The following is a 21290-nucleotide window of genomic DNA, read 5'->3' as shown; positions in this document are numbered from 1 at the left end:
CTTGCCTGGGGATGTGCATGGAGACCCCTCCCCTCCCATCCAGCCTCTACAACCCCACCCACCCCTGCCCCCACAAACTTCCTGCCTCTCTAGGAAGAGGAGCTCATTGACCCTTGGGAGAGGAAGGGGGGGGGGAGTGGCAGGAGATCCGCCCTCCCCCTCCCTGCAAACAAAAACCCCCATTTCTTTTGTGAGAAGGTCGCTGGTTCGATCCCCGGTAGCGGCACGGAAAGAGACCCACCCACAGCCCCCCACCTCTGGAAAAACTACTCCTGGATCTGAAGGTGACACAGGTTTACATATATCTCTGTTAATTGGGGGGGGGGGGATCCCGCCGCTGTGACACCCATTTTCCAAGGGGAGTGTCGCCCTGCAAAGTAGGCCGGTGGTGTTCTGCCCGTTTTGCTGGAGGGGGTCAAAGTCAGTTCCTTTGTGGGGAGGGGCAGCTCAATGACAGAGGAGATGCTTTGCATGTATAGGGAAGCCCCAGGTTCGATCTCCGACCCTAAAAGAGGGCAAACCCCCCCACCCCCATTTTCAATTCTCCGCTGTGGGGAGGAGACCCGCCCCGTCCGACTCCAACCATGTGCAGACCCTAAGTGCAGGCGGAGGGGGGGGAGCTGCTTCACTGGGGGGAGGGGGTACTTTCCCCCACACACCCAGCACCCAATTTTAATCTCGATCAGCCTACAGCAATTGCCCCCACGGTAAATGGAGCGTGGAGGGGGGACATAGCTGTCAACTTTTCCCTTTTCTTGCGAGGAATCCTATTGGGAATAAGGGAATTTCCCTTAAGAAAAGGAAAAAGTTGACAGCTATGGGGGGTGGGGCGTGTTGCAATTTCCCAACGGAGGCCAAAGAGGAAGAGGCAAAAGGCAGCGCCGTCACGTCCGACTCCCATCCGAGCGCAGGGCGTGGGGAGCAGAGGGAGGTCTTAAAAGGGGGGAGGAGTATCCCTCCTTCCGCGTTCATATTGCAAGGAAGGTCATCGGAATAGCGAACAAAGGAAGCGGGGTGGCCAGAGAAGACAAAGAGGTAAGGATGCTGCAAGGGGGGGGGGGGTAAAGAGACCCCCCTCCCCAAAAAAACCAACGACAGGGGCCTGGATCTATGCGATACAGCTGCCAACCCAACATTTGCAGGGTTTGCATTGCACGATCTCTTTTCGCGCACCCCCCCCCAACACGCGTTTTCCTTGGGAGGGGGGGCAAGAGATACTCAGCTGCCCTGCACTCCCCCCCCCCCCTTTCTGGCGCCTGTGCTGGAATTGAAATGCGGTGCCCACCATTAGGGGGTCCTTGCAGGAGCTCCCCGTCCCCAAGCAGGGCTGTGTTTGAACCGAGGCCTCGGACGTGACGCCGACGCTGCGGATTCCGGTTTCTCCCAGGCAGGGATCCCTGGGGCGCGCCTGGCTCCGCGCGTGTAGCGAGAGGCGCATCTGTCTCGCGTGGGCCCTTTTGGCGGTAGAGACGGAGCCAAGCCTTTCTCCACCTGTGGGTCCCCAGATGGTGTTGAACCACAACTCCCATCACCCCTAGCTAGCAAGGCCAGAGCTCAGGGATGATGGGAGTTGTAGTCCAACAACATCTGGGGACCCACAGGTTGAGAACAGTCGTCCACGCAAGGGTTTAAGGAAGCCAGAGGGGCCTGAATAGAGACCCACCCCCCACTTTCTTCTTCTGCTTATCCCCCCTCTGTGTTCTTCTTGCGAAGCCCCTCCAGGTGAAGAGGTGCGCGCTGGGGAGCACAGCTGTCAACTTTTCCCTTTTCTTGCGAGGAATCCTATTCGGAATAAGGGAATTTCCCTTTTAAAAAGGGAAACGTTGACAGCTATGGCTGGGGAGACCTTGGGCGCGCAGGGGAGAATCCGGGAAGTAGGGGGACAGTGGATGTTTTGGGGGGGGGGGCTGGGGAATGAATAGAAGCATCCTTTGGGAAGATAAGAACAGCCAAGCATCGGCAGAGAGAAAGATAAGAGGCAGAGGTGGCCTTTGGTGTGGGAGATGGGGGCGGGGGTCCAGAGGGCATGGGCGTAGCCAGGATTTATGGGGGGCACATTTGGGGGGGCAGGGCAGAACCGAATTGTCTGTGACACAATTGGTCAGTTAAGTATTTTATTTATTTACTTGATGGGGGAACTGCCTCCCTGCACCCCCCTGAAAAGAGTGTTTAAATTCCCCCACCCCCACCCCAGGTTTTCAGGGGGGGTGTTTTTTGTTGTTTCATAAAATTTCATTCAAACTTTTTCATAATACCATATGATTAAAAAAACCCCAAAATTAATTTAAATGACAACAAAAAGAAAGAAAGAAAGAAAGAATACAATGTCTACCTGTCTCAAATTCCCGTTGTTCTGGGCAAATTTTGCAACAGGGAATTTCATTAGCATGAGCAGTTTCTGAGCTCTGGGCACAGTACTGCACCTAAGATTTCAGATTAAAACTGCAGAGTGGAAGGAAAGGAGGTCCTTCTCTGCCTCCCCACTTCCAGCCACTCTCTCAATTCTGGAGAAGAGACCATCTTAAGAATATTAGGGGAGCAGGCAGAAGAAGCATGGATTTGTTTTTTGCAGCCCAGACATTCCGTTGTTGTGCCCATAACCTAAATGGAAGCTGCCATTTAGCTGCTAGCTTTCATATATCAGTTTCTAACGCTGTCTCAAAGGTAGATCTTAACCCTTGTCTCACACAGAAAGGGGAGGGACCTCACCTGGGGGCTTCCATTTCTTCTCCCAGCTTGAAACCATGGGAGACCGTCCATTTCCAGCTTTTCGCACAGGGTCCTTCACCAATCATTCAACACCTTCAGGTGTGTACACAGCCCACAAAAACATGAGTCATAATATGTCCATTACCCTTTAACTTGTACCAATAATTGTGGTACATGGAGGATGCTGTGAAAATGCTTTTAGGATTTAATAATAATAATAATAAATAATAAATTTTATATATATCCCGCCCTCCCCAGCCGAAGCCGGGCTCAGGGCGGCTAACAACAATAAAATAGTACAACATTCTAAAAACATTTCATTATAAAAATTAATTAAGATCAAATTGATGGCAACCATTAAGCTAAAGTTCTGTGGAGATTGCCAAAGGAGGGAGTCATGCTGCGCCCTGACCAAAGGCCTGGTGGAACAGCTCTGTCTTGCAGGCCCTGCAGAAAGATGTCAAGTCCCGCAGGGCCCTAGTCGCTTGTGACAGAGTGTTCCACCAGATTGGAGCTGCAGCCGAAAAAGCCCTGCCTCTGAGGCTAGCCTAAACACTCTGTGGCCTGGGACCTTCAGGATGTTTTTATTTGAAGACCGTAAGTTCCTCTGTGGGACATACCAGGAGAGGCGGTCCCGTAGGTACGAGGGTTCTAGTCCGTAATATAGGGCTTTAAAGGTTAAAACCAGCACCTTAAACCTGATCCTGTACTCCACCGGGAGCCAGTGCAGCTGGTATAGTACCAGGTGAATGTGATCTCGCAGCGAAGACCCCCGTAAGGAGTCTCACCACGGCATTCTGCACTCGCTGGAGTTTCTGGGTCAGTCTCAAGGGCAGCCCCACGTAGAGCGAGTTACAATAATCCAGTCCGGAGGTGACCGTCGCGTGGATCACAGTGGCTAGGTCAGGGCGAGAGAGGTAAGGAGCCAACTGCTTAGCTTGGCGGAGATGAAAAAATGCTGCCTTTGTTATAGCTGTAATCTGCGCCTCCATGGAGAGGGAGGTATCGAAGATTACACCCAAACTCTTAACGGACGGTGCTGGCACTAATTGCACCCCCGCAAGAGATGGGAGGATTTAACTTCAACCGGCTCCCACGTAACCATCCAGCCACAGCTTCCAAACATCTGATCAGTGTGTCGGGCCGAGTCAGGATGGCCATCCATCAACAGATAGAGTTCGGTGTCATCAGCATACTGATGGCAGCCCAACCCAAAACTCCGGACAAGCTGGGCGAGGGGGCGCATAAAGATGTTAAAAAGCATTGGGGAGAGTATCACACCCTGAGGCACACCACACACCAAGGAGTGGCGCGATGACAATTCCCCCCGAAGCGCCACCCTCTGTCCCTGACCAGAGAGAAATTTATATATTGAAATCATCTTCATTACTTCTGGTTTTTGGTAGAGTGAGTTCATAGAATCATAGAATCATAGAGTTGGAATAGACCACAAGGGCCATTGAGTCCAACCCCCTGCCAAGCAGGAAACACCATCAGAGCACTCCTGACATATGGTTGTCAAGCCTCTGCTTAAAGACCTCCAAAGAAGGAGACTCCACCACACTCCTTGGCAGCAAATTCCACTGTCGAACAGCTCTTACTGTCAGGAAGTTCTTCCTAATGTTTAGGTGGAATCTTCTTTCTTGTAGTTTGGATCCATTGCTCCGTGTCCGCTTCTCTGGAGCAGCAGAAAACAACCTTTCTCCCTCCTCCATATGACATCCTTTTATATATTTGAACATGGTTATCATATCACCCCTTAACCTCCTCTTCTCCAGGCTAAACATGCCCAGCTCCCTTAGCCGTTCCTCATAAGGCATCGTTTCCAGGCCTTTGACCATTTTGGTTGCCCTCCTCTGGACACGTTCCATTTTGTCAGTGTCCTTCTTGAACTGTGGTGCCCAGAACTGGACACAGTACTCCAGGTGAGGTCTGACCAGAGCAGAATACAGGGGCACTATTACTTCTCTTGATCTAGATGCCATACTCCTATTGATGCAGCCCAGAATTGCATTGGCTTTTTTAGCTGCCGCGTCACACTGTTGGCTCATGTCAAGTTTGTGGTCAACCAAGACTCCTAGATCCTTTTTACATGTACTGCTCTCAAGCCAGATGTCACCCATCTTGTATTTGTGCCCTTGAGTCCATCATCCAAGTCGTTGATAAAGATGTTGAATAAGACCGGGCCCAAGACAGAACCCTGTGGCACCCCACTAGTCACTCTTCTCCAGAATGAAGAGGAACCATTGATGAGCACCCTTTGGGTTCGGTCAATCAGCCAGTTACAAATCCACTGAGTGGTAGCATAGTCAAGACCGCATTTTACCAGCTTCTTTACAAGAATATCATGGGGCACCTTGTCAAATGCTTTGCAGAAATCAAGGTAGGCTACATCCACTGCGTTCCCTTCATCTACCAGGCTTGTAATTCTGTCAAAAAACGAGATCAGGTTAGTCTGACATGACTTATTTTTCAGAAATCCATGCTGACTATTGGCGATCACAGCATTCCTTTCTAGGTGCTCCCAGACTGTTTGCTTAATGATCTGCTCCAGAATCTTCCCTGGTATTGATGTCAGACTGACTGGGCGATAATTATTTGGGTCCTCTCTTTTCCCCTTTTTGAAAATAGGGACAACATTTGCCCTCCTCCAGTCTGCCGGGACTTCGCCTGTTCTCCAGGAATTCTCAAAGATGACTGCCAGTGGTTCTGCGATCACATCTGCCAGTTCTTTTAATACTCTTGGATGCAGTTCGTCTGGCCCTGGAGACTTGAATACATCTAAACTAGCCAAGTATTCTTGTACTATCTCCTTAGTTATTCTGGGCTGTGTTTCCTCTGCTGAATCATTTGCTCCAAATTCTTCAGGTCGGCCATTGTTTTCTTTATCGGAGAAGACTGAGGCAAAGAAGGCATTGAGGAGTTCAGCCCTTTCTGTGTCCCCTGTTTGCATTTCACCATCTTCTCCTCTGAGTGACCCCACTGTTTCTTTGTTCTTCCTTTTGCTACGAACATACCCATAAAAGCCTTTTTTGTTGCTTTTAACCTCTCTAGCAAGCCTGAGTTCATTCTGTGCTTTAGCTTTTCTGACTTTGTCTACATGTGCTGGCGTTACAACCTGTGATACTGTCCATCGGCATCAAGTGAGAATAGATGTATGCACTTTCACAGCCTGGTGGGCTTCAAGGGTAAAGGCCCCAAGATCATGATAGACAATGCCCATTGCTGGAGGGTTTACATGTAGACATCTGAATAATAAATATAATTTCAGTTATAGAAAATAAAGTGAGGAAAAATAAAAGAGAGAAAAGGTGCAAAAAATACCATAATATTATTCTTATACTGCATATATGGTTATTAGAAACCTACTATGTTCTCTATGAACTCATTCCAAATGTCAGTATGTTTATCCAGACAAAGTCTACGTATATAGGTAATCCATTCATCCATTGTGAGTGTTGTCGTATCATCAATCCATCTGAAGGTAGCCCTATTTAATGAAGTTTTTAATGTTTGATGTTTTATCATGTTTTTAATATTCTGTTGGGAGCCACCCAGAGTGGCTGGGGAAACCCAGCTAGACAGGCAGGGTAGAAATAGCAACAACAAAAGCAACAACAACAACAACTATTATTAATTAAAAAGGAACTTGTCTTTATTCCTCCAATTCATCAATATCAGTCTCTTGGGCACATTTAGGAAGTGCATAATCACCTTTTGTAATCCAGTTGATATCTTACATGCAATCGGTATATATTTCCAAAAGATATTTTCCTCTGAAAGTCTTCACTGTTAGAATTCAGCTTTTTCAGTGTCACACATATTTCTTTAGCCCCCCTCCCCCCCGCAACGGAGAAAGGAAAGTGAGAGAGTCCTGGACAGAGCAGAGGGGAGAAAATAATAATAATAATAATAATAATAATAATAATAATAATAATAATAATTATTATTATTATTATTATTATTATTATTATTATTATTATTATTATTATTATTATTTATACCCCGCCCTCCCCAGTCAAGGCCGGGCTCAGGGCGGCTAACAAGCAATAATAAAAACAAGTTGAATGAATACAACCTAAAAACAAGATTAAAATACAACAATTAAAATATTGAAACATTAAAATATTAAAATGCAGCCTCATCACAGGAGGAGAAAGGAAAAAGGAAAAAGAAAGAGGGGGAGGGAATCAAATTGGCTCCAAGCCAAAGGCCAGGCAGAACAACTCTGTTTTACAGGCCCTGTCTCATGAGGCAGAGCGTTGCACCAGTCCGGAGCAAGAGTTGAAAAGGTCCTGGCTCTGGTTGAAGCTAATCTAACTTCCTTAGGGCCCGGGACCACTAGGGTGTTGCCATTTATGGACCTTGTGGGGCATACTGGGAGAGGCGGTCCCGTAGGTACGAGGGTCCAAGGCCGTGATGTTTAATTTGAAGAAGTTCCTTTTTCTTCATTGAAACCCTAACAGGATTTTTTTCCCTCCACTCGCAAACAGCAACAGAGAAGGCATTCAGAATTCTGAGAGGCTATCTGCAATTTCACTGGGAATAATGAAGAGAACATTAAAATGTGTGTAATATGCTTCAGCCAGTATATACACTTAGTTAACATCAATGAACTCACCGAGTAGACAAAACATTTGAAACTATGGAGAGTGGAAAGAGCTTGAACTGGATTGAAACTCCTAAGAAACGTCAACAAACTCGCACAGGAGAGAAGTCATTTAAATGTATGGAGTGTGGAAAGAGCTTCAGTATAAAGGGAAGCCTTACAATACATCAACGAACTCACACAGGGGAGAAACCATTTAAATGTATGGAGTGTGGAAAGAGCTTCAGTATAAATAGAAGCCTTATAATACATCAACGAACTCACACAGGGGAGAAACCATTTAAATGTTTGGAGTGTGGAAAGAGCTTCAGTCAGAGTGGACACTATAAAATACATCAGCGAACTCACACAGGGGAGAAACCATTTAAATGTTTGGAGTGTGGAAAGAGCTTCAGTCAGAGTGGACACTATAAAATACATCAGCGAACTCACACAGGGGAGAAATCGTTTAAATGTATGGAGTGTGGAAAGAGCTTCAGTCAAAGTAAAACCCTTAGAATACATCAGCGAACTCACACAGGGGAGAAATCGTTTAAATGTATGGAGTGTGGAAAGAGCTTTGGTCATAGTGTAACCCTTAGAATACATCAACGAACTCACACAGGGGAGAAACCATTTAAATGTTTGCACTGTGGAAAGAGCTTCATTATAAAGGGAAAACTTACAATACATCAACGCACTCACACAGGGGAGAAACCATATGAATGTATAGTGTGTGGAAAAAGCTTCACTTCAACCAAAAACCTTAGACTACACCAAAGACATCACACAGGGGAAAAACCATTTAATTGTATGGAGTGTGGAAAGAGCTTCAGTCAAAGTGGATCCCTTAAAATGCATCAACGAATTCACACAGGGGAGAAACCATTTAAATGTATGGAGTGTGGAAAGAGCTTCAGTCATAGTGAAACCCTTAAAATGCATCATCGAACGCACACAGGGGAGAAACCATTTAAATGTATGGAGTGTGGAAAGAGCTTTTCTCATAGTGTATCCCTTAGAGTACATCAACGAACTCACACAGGGGAGAAACCATTTAAATGTATGGATTGTGGGAAAAGCTTCAGTGAATGCGGTAAGCTTAGACTACATCAACGAACTCATACAGGGGAGAAACCCTTTAAATGTATGGAGTGTGGAAAGAGCTTCACTGATAATGGGAACCTCAAAAGCCATCAGCGAACTCATACAGGGGAGAAACCATTTCAATGTACGGATTGTGGAAAAAGCTTCACTCAAAGTGGACACTATAAAATACATCGGCGAACTCATACAGGGGAGAAACCCTTTAAATGCAAGAAGTGTGGAAAGAGCTTCCATAATAGTGGACATTTTAAACTACATCAACGAACTCATACAGGGGAGAAACCATTTAAATGTATGGAGTGTGGAAAGAGCTATAGTCAAAGTACACATTTAAAAATACATCAGCGAACTCATACAGGGGAGAAACCATTTAAATGTATGGAGTGTGGAAAGAGCTTCATTGATAGTGGGTACCTCAGAAGCCATCAGCGAACTCATACAGGGGAGAAACCATTTAAATGTATGGAGTGTGGAAAGAGCTTCAGTCAAAGTGGAAGCCTTAGACAGCATCAGCGAACTCACACAGGGGAGAAACCATATAAATGTATGGAGTGTGGAAAGAGTTTCAGTAAAAGTGGAAGCCTTAGAGTACACCAAAGAACTCACACAGGGGAGAAGCCATTTAAATGAATGGAGTGTGGAAGGAGCTTCAGTCGGGACATTTTAAAATACATCAATGAACTCATTTATAGAGTGCTGGAAGAGCGGCAGTTGATGTGGACATTTTAAGATACATCAACGAACACACTCATGGGGGGGATGAACTTAAATGTGTGGGTTGTGTTTGCAAAGAGCTTCCCTAAGAGTGGAGCACTTAGAAAACAGCAGTGGACTCAAACGGGGAGAAACCATTTAAATTTATGGAGTATGGAAAGAACTTCAGTCAGAGTGAAAACATCTCTGAAGAATAGTGAACTCACATGTGAAGAAACCATTTAAATGCATGGAGTGTGGAAGGAGCTTCAGTTGGAGTGGAGATCCTTATATACATCAGCCGTTAAATGCATAGAGTATATCTGAAGTTCTGGTGTCTGCATGTAAAGTTGTACCCATGTATTAAAGTAATGAAGGTAATGTCTCACAATAGTAAATGCAATATAATAGGTCATGAACTGCTTGCAGTTTGTGGAGAACATGAATCTGCAATGCTGGTGGGAACGTTGATGCTCTTTTAGTTGGCTGAAGTTTGGTCTTCAGTTGAGAGAGTTGGAAATGTTGGCGTTTTTGGGTTGCTAATAGAGCATTGTGGAAATTAGAGGGTGAAAGTTGTGATGCTTTGGAAGCAGGGATGGTTAAATTAGTAGTATACGAACAACTGTATAACACCTATTGTTGTAATTACACTAAATGAACAAATAAGACACAGAAAGAGTGAAGTAATCTTATGTACATAAAGTAACGTTGAAACCCCTGTATAGTTTTTGTTATTGATAATTGTGCTACAACTCCTCCGCATTCTTGCTTATTTGAAGGACTCAATGTGCAGTTAAAACATTATCTCCTGTGGCAGCAGGAATAAAGGATTAAATAAAGCTTTGAGCCCCAGGCCCTCCTCTCTGTGGCTGGGCTGCACACCTGTGCCTCAGGAGTTCTGAGACTGTCACGGTCAGAGCCACTCAACTAGCAGCTTGAAGCAGGGCAGGGTGATGGTGGTGGACACGAATCTCCCTTTCCCCTTGGATCATGTTGGGCCGGAGGCTGTTAGTTAACCCATTTAACAAGTAAACAATAGATTTAATATAATTTAGCACTGAATGAAATGTATGTATTTTTGTAATACAGTGGTACCTCTGGTTACATACTTAATTTGTTCAGGAGGTCTGTTCTTAACCTGATACTGTTCTTAACTTGAAGCACCACCTTAGGTAATGGGGTCTCCTGCTGCTGCTGCGCCACTGCCACGCAATTTCTGTTCTCATCCTGAAGCAAAGTTCTTAACCCGAGGTAATATTTCTGTGTTAGTGGAGTCTGTAACCTGAAGCGTATGTAACCTGAAGCGTATGTAACCTGAGGTGCCACTGTATCTGCAACTACTCTCTGTGATGGACTCTACGTAATGTAAGAATTTTTATGCTATGTGGACTTCTGAACTCCCGACTCCCATACCCTTATCATTCTAACAACTGTTTAAATCGTTTTAGAAATAGCACTTTTATGTGACCGACTGTTCTCACCTTGAGTTTTCCAGGCATAGGAAGCTATGGGAATGGAATGCTAAGGATTGGTAGGTGGACAAAAAGTGAGTGAAATATAAATCCTAAGATTCCAAGACACCTGGACACCCAAGATAACGGACAGAAAAAGAGTTTTAGCTCCCTGACCTGTGACCTTCCCTTTCATGTATAACTTCTATGAGCTAATGCCTGTGCATTTCTTTCAAAACTGTTTTAAAATGAACTCCTGACTTGGAGTCACTGACACTATTGCAATAGCTTATCTCAAAATAAACTGGGTCCCTTCCGGATGTTGAGTTTTTCTATCTCTTGACTGTGTTTTTCTTTGAGGTGTTATTCCCTCCCCTGGACATTAACCTTTGAGAGAATGTAGTATAAACACCGACAGTCGGGAAACTCTGACCTGTGAGTGCTCCAATGGGAGAACAGCCTTTAGCAAAGGTGTCATGGACTTTAAAGGTGATCAAAACCATGACAAAAGGGGGGAGTGTTCTAAGAGGAAAGCACGTTTGGCAAACCCTCACCACAATCGACTCCCACCTGGAAACCTATGTCTCCGACAGTGGTGTAGCTAGCCGCTTGGACACCCAGGGCGGTGGGGCTTGTGCCAGGCGCACCAGAATATCAGCGCCTGAGGCCCGTTCTGCTCCAACACCCAGCAGACCCACATTGCTTTTTGTGGGCAGCGCGGAGTCTGCATGCGCCCAAGTCATCGCATCACTCCCAGGAGAGACGCATGGCTCAGGTGTAGTGCTACTCCCTGTGGTGTGGCGCCCATTGCCCCTGACCCCTAGCTATGCCTCAGATCCCCACTGTGGAAGGATGTATGGATCCAGAATTTGCCTCCACAGTCACCTACCGACACAGCGTTAAGACCGTGTGAAATGAACTCTTTTTAAAGGGGTTGTCAGATTTCCCTCACCCTGTTCCTTCCTGGGAAAGGCCTTCTCCAAAATGGCTCCTAGTTTCTGAAATGAACTTTCGCAAAGTAGCCCCAAACTCTCTTCCTGTCAGAGGCAAACTCCTGATTTTGCCACCTCTGCTCTTAGAGCTGCCATAACGTGAAACCTAAGGCAATGCAGATATGTGGGGATTCCCAAATCCTGAGTTTTTCCTCTGAAAATATTGGCCTTTAGTAGGTCTGGTGGTTGTGATGAGGTACAGAAATTTCCTACTGCTGACCTGTACTGGTTGTTGTCAGGCAGAAGTGTGATGGGTGACCAGAGTCTGGTCATTCAGTCCCCCTGAAATTCCACCAGAGGGATGGAACCTCTCTCTGATTGGACAACAGCACTTTTGGAGGGAAAATAAAAGGAGCCATTTCTGAGGGAGAGAGTTAGATAGTGTTTGATATGAGAGAAGATGAAGAGGGATTGTTTTGAGGTGGGAGTTGGGGAGGAGGATAGGATTTGCCTGAGGGAGAACTGGTTCTGGTTTGAGTTGAACACCCTCCCTGAGAGAGGAAAGACCCTCCCAGCCTGGAGAGGGAGACCCGGTTGGGGGTCTGGGGAAGGTCTACAAACTGGTGTCCTGGGAGGGCTGACTCTTGAGGCAGGAGAAGCAGATCCTGGGGGGATTCAGGTACCCCCTGGGTCTCCTTCCAGTCAGGAGGGGGCAGTTCTTCTAGGGAGAGAAGACCCCCAAGCCAGTCACAAGGGGAGAGGGAGTCCCCTGGGTCTGTTACGCCATTTTGGAATTACCTCAGCAGTGGGGTTGCTTAGAGAGGGGGAGCTGGGGGAAAGTGCCCCTCGCTCATGATCCAGGGCATTGATGGGGGAAGGAAGATGTGTTGTATTGTCAGTATTTAACTGAACCACCTGACATAACTAAGTAACAGAAAATGAAGTATAACAACTGCTATTTGAGTAAAGAGAGGTTAAGTAACACTGTGTTTAATCCTGAGACAGCTTATAGTTTAAGTAAGTAAGTTGACTTCTACCCAGGAAAATGCATTTTCTGACCTGCTTTCTTTCACAAACTTCTTTTTTGTTAATAAAACCTTCATGGTGGTTTGTTCAACTTCTGTCTGAATCTCTATTCACCCACTACAAGAAAAACTGTGGTAAATTGGTGAGATCTTTGAGGTTGGTGTACTGTTAGGTGTGCACACTCTATTTAAAGGGGGGCAGTTAGTGGGGTGAGTCTGCCGCATTCTTCACTGGTGTTTAATCATAGAACTGCAGAGTTGGAAGGAACCCCCAAGGGTCATCTAGTCCAACCCCCAGGAAATGCAGGAATCTTTTTGCCCAATGTGAGACTTGAAACCACAACCCTGAGATTAGGACTTGTGCTTTGCAAACTGACCTATCCCAATGAATTGAGCGGAGCCTCCTCCAAGGTAACTGGGTAAAGTACCCATTCTTGAAGTTTTTAATCCTTGCAAAGCAAACAAAGCTGCACCTTCAGTCTTCCAAAATGGTATTCAAGATGCAATCCCCAGACATGACCGCAGTTTTGAAAATCCTCCATACAATTCCAGTTTCAGTTGCTTCAAATGCAAACTAGAAGGGATAAAGTGTGGTGGGGTTTCATACAGTATTCTCTGGGCATGGGCAGAGTTTGATGCTCTTTCTGTAAAGCAGAGGCAGGGAAGCATTGGCCAAAGAACCGCCTTGCAGGCTTGGTGAAACCACAGAAAGGGAGCCTTGTGAGCTGAGATGCAGGATCCCAGAGCCTCCAGTATAGGAAGAACTGAACAGGGAAGAACTGCCCCCCCCCCCTTCTATCATAGAGAGCAGATAGAGAGGCACCCCCGCCTGACTCCCCCTCCCCCAAGCAATTTCCATGCAAGTCCTGGGGAAATCCTCAGTGCCGGTTCCCATCCGAGCACCGGCAGGGGCTGCTCTGCCCCATAGCTCTATGGGCCGGACTTTTCCTGGCAGGCGGGAAAAAGGAGCATCGGGAGGGGCTTGAGAAAGGGGGGGGGGGCGTCGCAGGACTAACTCCTCCCGCCCTGCTCTTTCTGTTGCAGGAAAAGACATCGGAAGAGCGAGCAAGGGAGGCGGAGGGGCAGAAGAGAGGACAAAGGGGTAAAGATGCAGGGATGGGGGGATGAAATGGGGAGGGGGAGGAAAGGACAAAGGCCCCCCTCCCTATTCCCCCCCAAACAACCCAGATCTTACATGGGACGATGAAGCCCCTCCAACACAAGAGATCACCCCCCATTACACTTGGCTATGGGATATGCACGGGGGGGGGGGTGCAGTTGGGGCGAGAGAGGCCTGGATAGAGACACCCCCTTCCTTCCTTCCTTCCTTCCTTCCTTCCTTCCTTCCTTCCTTCCTTCCTTCCTTCCTTCCTTCTCTCTCTCTCTCCCCCCCCCCCCGTGGCTCGTCTTGCGAGGCCCCTCCGGAGGGAGAGGTGGGCGCGCTCGGGAGATCTTGGGCGCGCAGGGCGAGGGTTGAATGGTGCCGGGGGGGGGGGCATCTGGGCGCAGGGGAGACTCAGGGACGGAGGGAGGAGGGCAGAGGAAGTTGGGGGGCTGAGTGATCAATGGAAGCGTCCCTGGCGCGGGGGGGGGGAGCACTGTCGGACAGAGAGATGCACGTGGCCTTTTGGAAGAGATGTCTCCATCTTGGGCGCTGGGGGGGGGGATCTCCAGAGGGGCTGCCTTGGCTTTTCCCTTCCTGGCAAGAAATCTGCCTTGGAGAGAGGGACAGGGAGGGATCCTTGAAAAGGGGGGGGGGGTCCCATTTCCCCAGCCGCTTCTTTCTCCCAAGTCCAGCCACTGGAGAGAAAAGGCAGGTAGATCCTGGGAGGAACCCCCTCCCTTAAGTTACCGGATACTTCCCCCCTCGCTCAGGCTTCCAGTTTATTGCAGGAGGGAGGTCCCGTGTGGGTGGTCCTGGCCCACCTCTGTGCTGGCAGGAGGTCCAGATTTCAAGAGGGCAGACCTGGTGGGCAGAGCAACCCCCTGGCCAGGTCAGCTGCATGAGAGCTCCAGGGAGCCATTTCGGAAGGGATCTTCCTTTCTTCTTCCCTTTCTCCTCCTTTGTCTCCTGTCTCCGCTTTCCTCTCTTCTCTTCCTGTGGCCTTTTCACTCTCTGAGGAGGGGGAGACCATCAGATTCAGAGAAACAAGGATTGTCCTGGGGATTGGGACTCCCCCACCCAAATGTCCAGAATCATCCTGTGTCTCCTTCCCCTCCTTCTCCCTTCTCTTTCATTTCCACCCTTACCTGGGTTTTCTTCTCTTCTTTACCTGGACTACCTTACAGGGACCTTGAGGAAGTTCTCCAGAGTAACTGTGGGACCACTGAGTTCCTTTATCCTAAGAAGTTGTCTTCCTTTTTCTTCCTGTTCTGTTGTTTATTTCTTGCTATACAGTTACCTGCTTAAGCACAAATTGAGTTGGCGAGAGGTTTGTCTTGCCCATCTGGAAAGTTTGACTTCCTTCCAGGGGAGAGGGGGGTGTTGACACCCCACAAAGGACCCCCATCCTCAATGGAGAGAAGGAACCCATCACGGTCAGTACCAATGTTCACTTTCCACTGCACGACTGATCATTGATGCTGTTGAACACCAGTGCAAAAATATGGGTGGAGGGTGCTGTGGAAATGCTTTCGGGGTTTATCTTCCTGTTCTGTTGCTATACAGCTACCTGCTTAAGCACAAATTGAGCTAGCGAGAGGGTCGTCTTGCCCATCTCGAAAGTTTGACTTCCTACCAGGGGAGAGGGGATGTTGACAACTCACATGAGACCCACTTACTCCCTGCAGAGAAGGAACCCATCACGGTAAGTAGCAATGTTCACTTTCCACTGCACGACTGATCATTGATGCTGTTGTACAGTGGTATCTCGGGTTAAGAACTTAATTCGTTCCGGAGGTCCGTTCTTAACCTGAAACTGTTCTTAACCTGAGGTACCACTTTAGCTAATGGGGCCTCCCACAGCTGCCGCGCCGCCACCATGCGATTTCTGTTCTCATCCTGAAGCAAAGTTCTTCACCCGATGTACTATTTCTGGGTTAGAGGAGTCTGTAACCTGAAGCGCCTGTAACCCAAGGTACCACTGTACAGCAACCCAAAAATATGGGTGGAGAGTGCCATGAAAATGCTTTCGGGATTCATATATCATTGATATATTGGTAGGCTTCAAGGGTAAAGGACCCATTATCATGATAGACAATGCCCATTGCTGGAGGGTTCTGACTGATAATCCTTTAATTCCTTCTGCTAAGCTTATATTATTCAGGAGAACGTCCAGAACCGATATGAATAACAATGGTGATAGTGGACACCCTTGTTTTGTCCCTTTTGTAATTTCAGTATTTCAATATTTTCTGTTAATACATTTATTTACAATAAGTTTTGCCTTTTGTCTTGAATATATTGCTTTTATACTTCTCATAAACAATTGACCAATTTGCATCATTTCTAAGTTTTTAATCTTAAATTCCCAAGATATATTATCAAAGGCCATCTCAGCATCCACAAATATTATGGCTGCCTGCTTTTCATTCCTGGCCGTCAAGTACTGAATAATATTCCTTATATTGTCCTTCATCTGGCGGCCAGGAATAAAGCCTTAATATTTGCAAATAGTTCATAATCACTGTTCAACAAAGAAATCGGCCTGTAGATTTTAACCTGTAATAAGTCTGAGTCTGGTTTGGGTATCAATGTAATATATGCTTCTTTCCAAGTCTCTGGTATTTCTCCATTTTTCAAAATACTGTTCATCGCTTCCTCCAATGGTGCCAGTAGGGTGTAGCTGAAATTTTTATAATATTTAATAAAAACAACAACAATTTATTACGTATACCCCGCCCATCTGGCTGGGCTTCCCCAGCCACTCTGGGCGGCTTCCAACAAAATATTAAAATACGGTAATGCATCAAACATTAAAAGCTTCCCTAAACAGGGCTGCCTTCAGATGTCTTCTAAAAGTCTGGTACTTAATGTTTTCTTTGACATCTGGTGGGAGGGCGTTCCACAGGACGAGTGCCACTACCGAGAAGGCCCTCTGCCTGGTTCCCTGTAACTTGGCTTCTCGTAGCGAGGGAACCGCCCGAAGGCCCTTGGCGCTGGACCTCAGTGTCCGGCTAGAACTATGAGGGTGAGCACGCTGCTTCAGATATACTGGACCGTTTAGGGCTTTAAAGGTCAGCACCAACACTTTGAACTGCTCGGAAACGTAAGGTAAAGGTAAAGGTACCCCTGCCCGTACAGGCCAGTCTTGACAGACTCTAGGGTTGTGCGCCCATCTCACTCTATAGGCCGGGGGCCAGCGCTGTCCGGAGACACTTCCGGGTCACGTGGCCAGCGTGACAAAGCTGCATCTGGCGAGCCAGAGCCGCACACGGAAACGCCGTTTACCTTCCCGCTAGTAAGCGGTCCCTATTTATCTACTTGCACCCGAAGGTGCTTTCGAACTGCTAGGTTGGCAGGCGCTGGGACTGAACAACGGGAGCGCACCCCGCCGCGGGGATTCGAAACGTACTGGGGGCCAATGTAGGTCTTTCAAGACCGGAGTTATGTGGTCTTGGCGGCTGCACCCAGTCACCAGTCTAGCTGCCGCATTCTGGATTAGTTGTAGTTTCTGGGTCACCTTCAAAGGTAGCCCCACATAGAGCGCATTGCAGTAGTCCAAGCGAGAGATAACCAGAGCATGCACCCCTCTGGTGAGGCAGTCTGTGGGCAGATAGGGTCTCAGCCTGTATACCAGATGGAGCTGATAAACAGCTGCCTGGGGCACAGTTTCCCCATTCAGGACCAGGGAGTCATCGACACCCACCCGCCTCCTGTCCCCTAAAAACAGTACTTCTGTCTTGCAGTAACTCCATCCAGTCCTGGTGCTTTTCCTGATTTTAAGTCCTTTATTGCTCTCCAAATTTCTTCCACTTCTATTAATTCATTCAGTCTGTCCTTCTTTTCTGTTGGGATTTGTTGCACTCCATTCTTCTTTAAAAATTCTTCTACTTGTTCTCTATTCCACCTTTTTTATACAATTGTCTATAGAAATTTAAAAATCATTTTCTTATTTCTTTCAGATTCTCTATTTCTTTCTCTCCAATTTTAATTTTATATATGTCTTTTGATATTTTCTTTTATTTATCTGCCATGCTAGCCATTTTCCTGATTTATTTGCGTTTTCAAAGTTCTTTTGTTTCATCGTTTTAATTTTCCATTCTACTTTCTGATTCACAGTTGTTGAAAATTGACTTTGTAATATCTTAATATTTTGATTAATCATTATATCATTTGGGTTTTTAGCTAGTTTTTCCCCCCATTATCATTTAAAATTTCTATTTTTTATTTTCTTAGAAAGTTTTGGGTATATTGATTTTTAACATAAACTTTCCAAACAAAACATCCATCTTATCATCTCTTACACATCTTGGCTATTTTTAGCCAGTGACTTCCATCATTCCCTTCTAATGATTTCATCCTATCTCTCTTCTGTTTACATTTTGTCTCTTTACTACTGTTTATATAATCAAAATCTTAACATCCTATATTTTAACTTTGATTAACAATATGTCTTATCTCCATTTTTTCACAAAACTTCTTGTTATCCTACAAGCGTATTCAACTGAATACCATTGTCCTTCAAATAATTCACAAATTTACTCCAGTCCTTCAGGAATTTTTGGTCCCCGTTCTCGGATTCTCTCGGTCATCTTAGCTAATTCTGTGTACTCCATCAATTGACTGAAAGAAAAATAACATTTTTGGTAGCACATTCATTTTTATAACCGATATCCTTCCCCAAAGTGACAATTTCATCCTTCCCCACACTTCCAAATCTCTCTTAATCTTATTCCATACCTGGTTGTGGTTGTCTTGATAGAAATTTATATTTTGGGGGGTTAACAATATTCTTAGGTATTTCACTTTCTTTACCACCCCTGTTTACGTTTATTGTTGCAACTGGTCCACCATCTTTTTTGTCCATATTTTTAACAAACAAGCTTGATTCTATTCTCTTTCTCATTCTATCAATTTCCAATGAAACTTCCCCCTTCAGGTCCCCCATAATTATTTTTTGATCCACAAAGTCAAATAATTTCTCTTCCAACTTTCTATAAAATTCAGTCTTACTGCCATTTGGTGCATAAATCCTGACAATTATCAGTTTTCCTCCCTTCTTTGACCTTAAGGATATGTCTCACTTCATATTTTTTTAATAAAACACCACCCCTCTCTTTTTACTCCTGTTTTGGGGGGGCGCCCTTGCAGACTCCCCCTTTGTCTCACAAAGAGCTGAACTCTCCCCTAAGGGCTGAGTCCCGTCTCTTCTCAGCTCTGCGGACCAACAGGAAGTCAATGTTTTATGTTTAATCATGTTTTAATATTCCATTGAGAGCTGCCCAGAGGGCTGGGGGAACCCAGCCGGATGGGTGGGATTTGAATAATATATTATAATTAATTGATTGATTAATTAAGGTGGAACATATTTTCCCCTTTAATTTATAGTATCATTCTCTTGGCCACATTTAGGAAAGGCATAATCCACTTTTGTAATCCAATTGACAGCTTACATGCAATTGGTATATTATTCCAAAGGATATTTTCTTCTGAAAGTCTTCCCGTTAGAATTCAGCTTTTTCAGTGTCACACATATTTGCTTAGCCACTCACCCAAAGAAGAAAGGAAAGTGAGAGAGCCCTGGACAGATAATTTCCACGAGGATAGTTCTATATTACAAGAAGGGCATGAGATCAGGTGGTCCATTCCCTGGCCATACTTCCTCAGGGAGACATAGAGAAGAGAGGGGAGAATCTAGGAGATGCTTTAAAAAAAAGATGGTGCTGTTAATTAGACTCACTTTGTGTTAAGTTCCGTTTCCCTCTTCCTTGAAACCCTAAAATGATTTTCTTTCCTCCCAAAGGAGAAAGTGATCCAAATTCTGAGGAGACAACTTCAATTTCATTGAGAATAATGAAGGCAAAGTTAAAATGTACATAATGTCCTTCTGTCACTGCGTACACTGCGTTTACAATAATGAACTCAACAGAAGAGAAACCATCTAAAGCTATGCAGTGCAAAAAGAGCTTGAACTGGAGCAAAACTCTTTGGAAAAATCAACAAACTCGTAAGGGGGGAAAACCAATTAAATGTATGGAGTGTGGAAAGAGCTTCAGTCAGCGTGGAGCACTTAGAATCCATCAAAGAATTCACACAAGGGAAAAACCATTTAAATGTGTTGAGTGTGGAAAGAGCTTCAGTCAAAGTGGACACCTTAGAACACATCAGCGAATTCACACGGGAGAAAAACCATTCAAATGTATGGAGTGTGGAAAGAGCTTTGTCCATAATGGAAGCCTAAGAACACATCAGCGAACTCATACAGGGGAGAAACCATTTAAATGTATGGAGTGCGGAAACAGCTTCAATCAAAGTGAATATCTTAGACTGCACCAAAGAACTCACACGGGGGAGAAACCATTTAAATGTGTTGAGTGTGGAAAGAGCTTCAGTCAAATTGGAAATTATAGAATACATCAGAAAACTCACACAGGGGAGAAACCATTTAAATGTATGGAATGTGGAAAGAGCTTTGGTCGTAGGGACGCCCTTACAATACATCAGCGAACTCACACAGGGATGAAACCATTTAAATGTATGGAATGTGGAAAGAACTTCAGTCAAAGTGGAAACCTTAGAACACATCAGAAAACTCACACAGGGGAGAAACCATTCCATTGTATGGAATGTGGAAAGAGCTTCCATCAAAGTGGGCCCCTTCAAATACATCAGCAAACTCACACAGGGGAGAAACCATTTAAATGTATGGAATGTGGAAAGAGCTTCAGTCAAAGTGGAAACCTTAGTACACATCAGAAAACTCACACAGGGGATAAATCATTTAAATGTATGGAGTGTGGAAAGAGCTTCAATCGAAGTGGATACCTTAGACTGCACCAAAGAACTCACACAGGGGAGAACCCGTATAACTGTATAGAGTGTGGAAAGAGCTTCAGTCAAATTGGAAATTATAGAATACACCAAAGAACTCATACAGGGGAGAAACCATTTCAATGTATGGAGTGTGGAAAGAGTTTTCGTCATAGTCTAACCTTTAGAATACATCAGCGAACTCACACAGGGGAGAAACCATATAAATGTATGGAGTGCGGAAAGAGCTTCACTTCAACCAAAAACCTTAGACTGCACCAAATAACTCACACAGGGGAGAACCCATATAACTGTATAGACTGTGGAAAGAGCTTCAGTCAAAGTGGAAATTATAAAAGACACCAAAGAACTCACACAGGGGAGAAACCATTTAAATGTATGGAGTGTGGAAAGAGCTTCTGTAATGGTGGAACCCTTCGAAGCCATCTACAGACTCACACAAAGGAGAAACCATTTAAATGTATGGAATGTGGAAAGCTCTTCAGTCAAAGTGGAAACCTTAAGAGACATCAGCAAACTCACACCAGAGAATAACCATTTAAATGTAAGGAGTGTGGAAAGAGCCTCCATCAAAGCGGACATTTTAAAGACCCCAGAGAACATTCACCGCAGGGGGAAAAGTATTTAAAGGTGAGGATTTTGTGTGCAAAGAGCTTTACTGATAGTGGAGCACATAGAAAACATCAACAGACATACACCAGCGAGAAATCATTTAAATATATGGAATGTGGAAAGAGCTTCAGTCAGTGTGGAAGGAGCTTCAGTTGGAGTGCAGATCTTAATATGCATCAGCCGTTAGATGCATAGAGTATATGCAGAGTTCTGGTGTCTGCATGTAAATTTGTACCCATG

The 21290-nt window shown here is 45.5% G+C and overlaps 2 protein-coding genes across 2 annotated transcripts in view; both read left to right on the top strand.

Annotated features, from left to right (window-relative positions):
* The first annotated feature begins 120 nt into the window (after positions 1 to 120).
* On the top strand, positions 121 to 21235 carry LOC144324856 (uncharacterized). The gene is made up of 3 exons (XM_077923428.1): positions 121 to 284; positions 7203 to 9026; positions 19633 to 21235. The coding sequence occupies exons 2-3, from the start codon at positions 7355 to 7357 to the stop codon at positions 20970 to 20972; spliced, it is 3012 nt and encodes a 1003-aa protein (XP_077779554.1). The 5' UTR covers positions 121 to 284; positions 7203 to 7354; the 3' UTR covers positions 20973 to 21235.
* The window catches only part of LOC114592596 (uncharacterized), a 54123-nt gene continuing 46181 nt past the window's right edge, over positions 13349 to 21290 (top strand). Inside the window, exons 1-3 of the mRNA XM_077923440.1 lie at positions 13349 to 13607; positions 14904 to 15043; positions 15174 to 15312. The gene's annotated coding sequence lies outside the window, so the exon portion shown is untranslated. The remainder of the gene's footprint in view (positions 13608 to 14903; positions 15044 to 15173; positions 15313 to 21290) is intronic.

This window comes from Podarcis muralis, chromosome 2, assembly GCF_964188315.1.
Source record: "Podarcis muralis chromosome 2, rPodMur119.hap1.1, whole genome shotgun sequence".
NCBI classification, from domain to species: domain Eukaryota; kingdom Metazoa; phylum Chordata; class Lepidosauria; order Squamata; family Lacertidae; genus Podarcis; species Podarcis muralis.
This window is presented reverse-complemented; position numbering and strand designations above follow the sequence as displayed.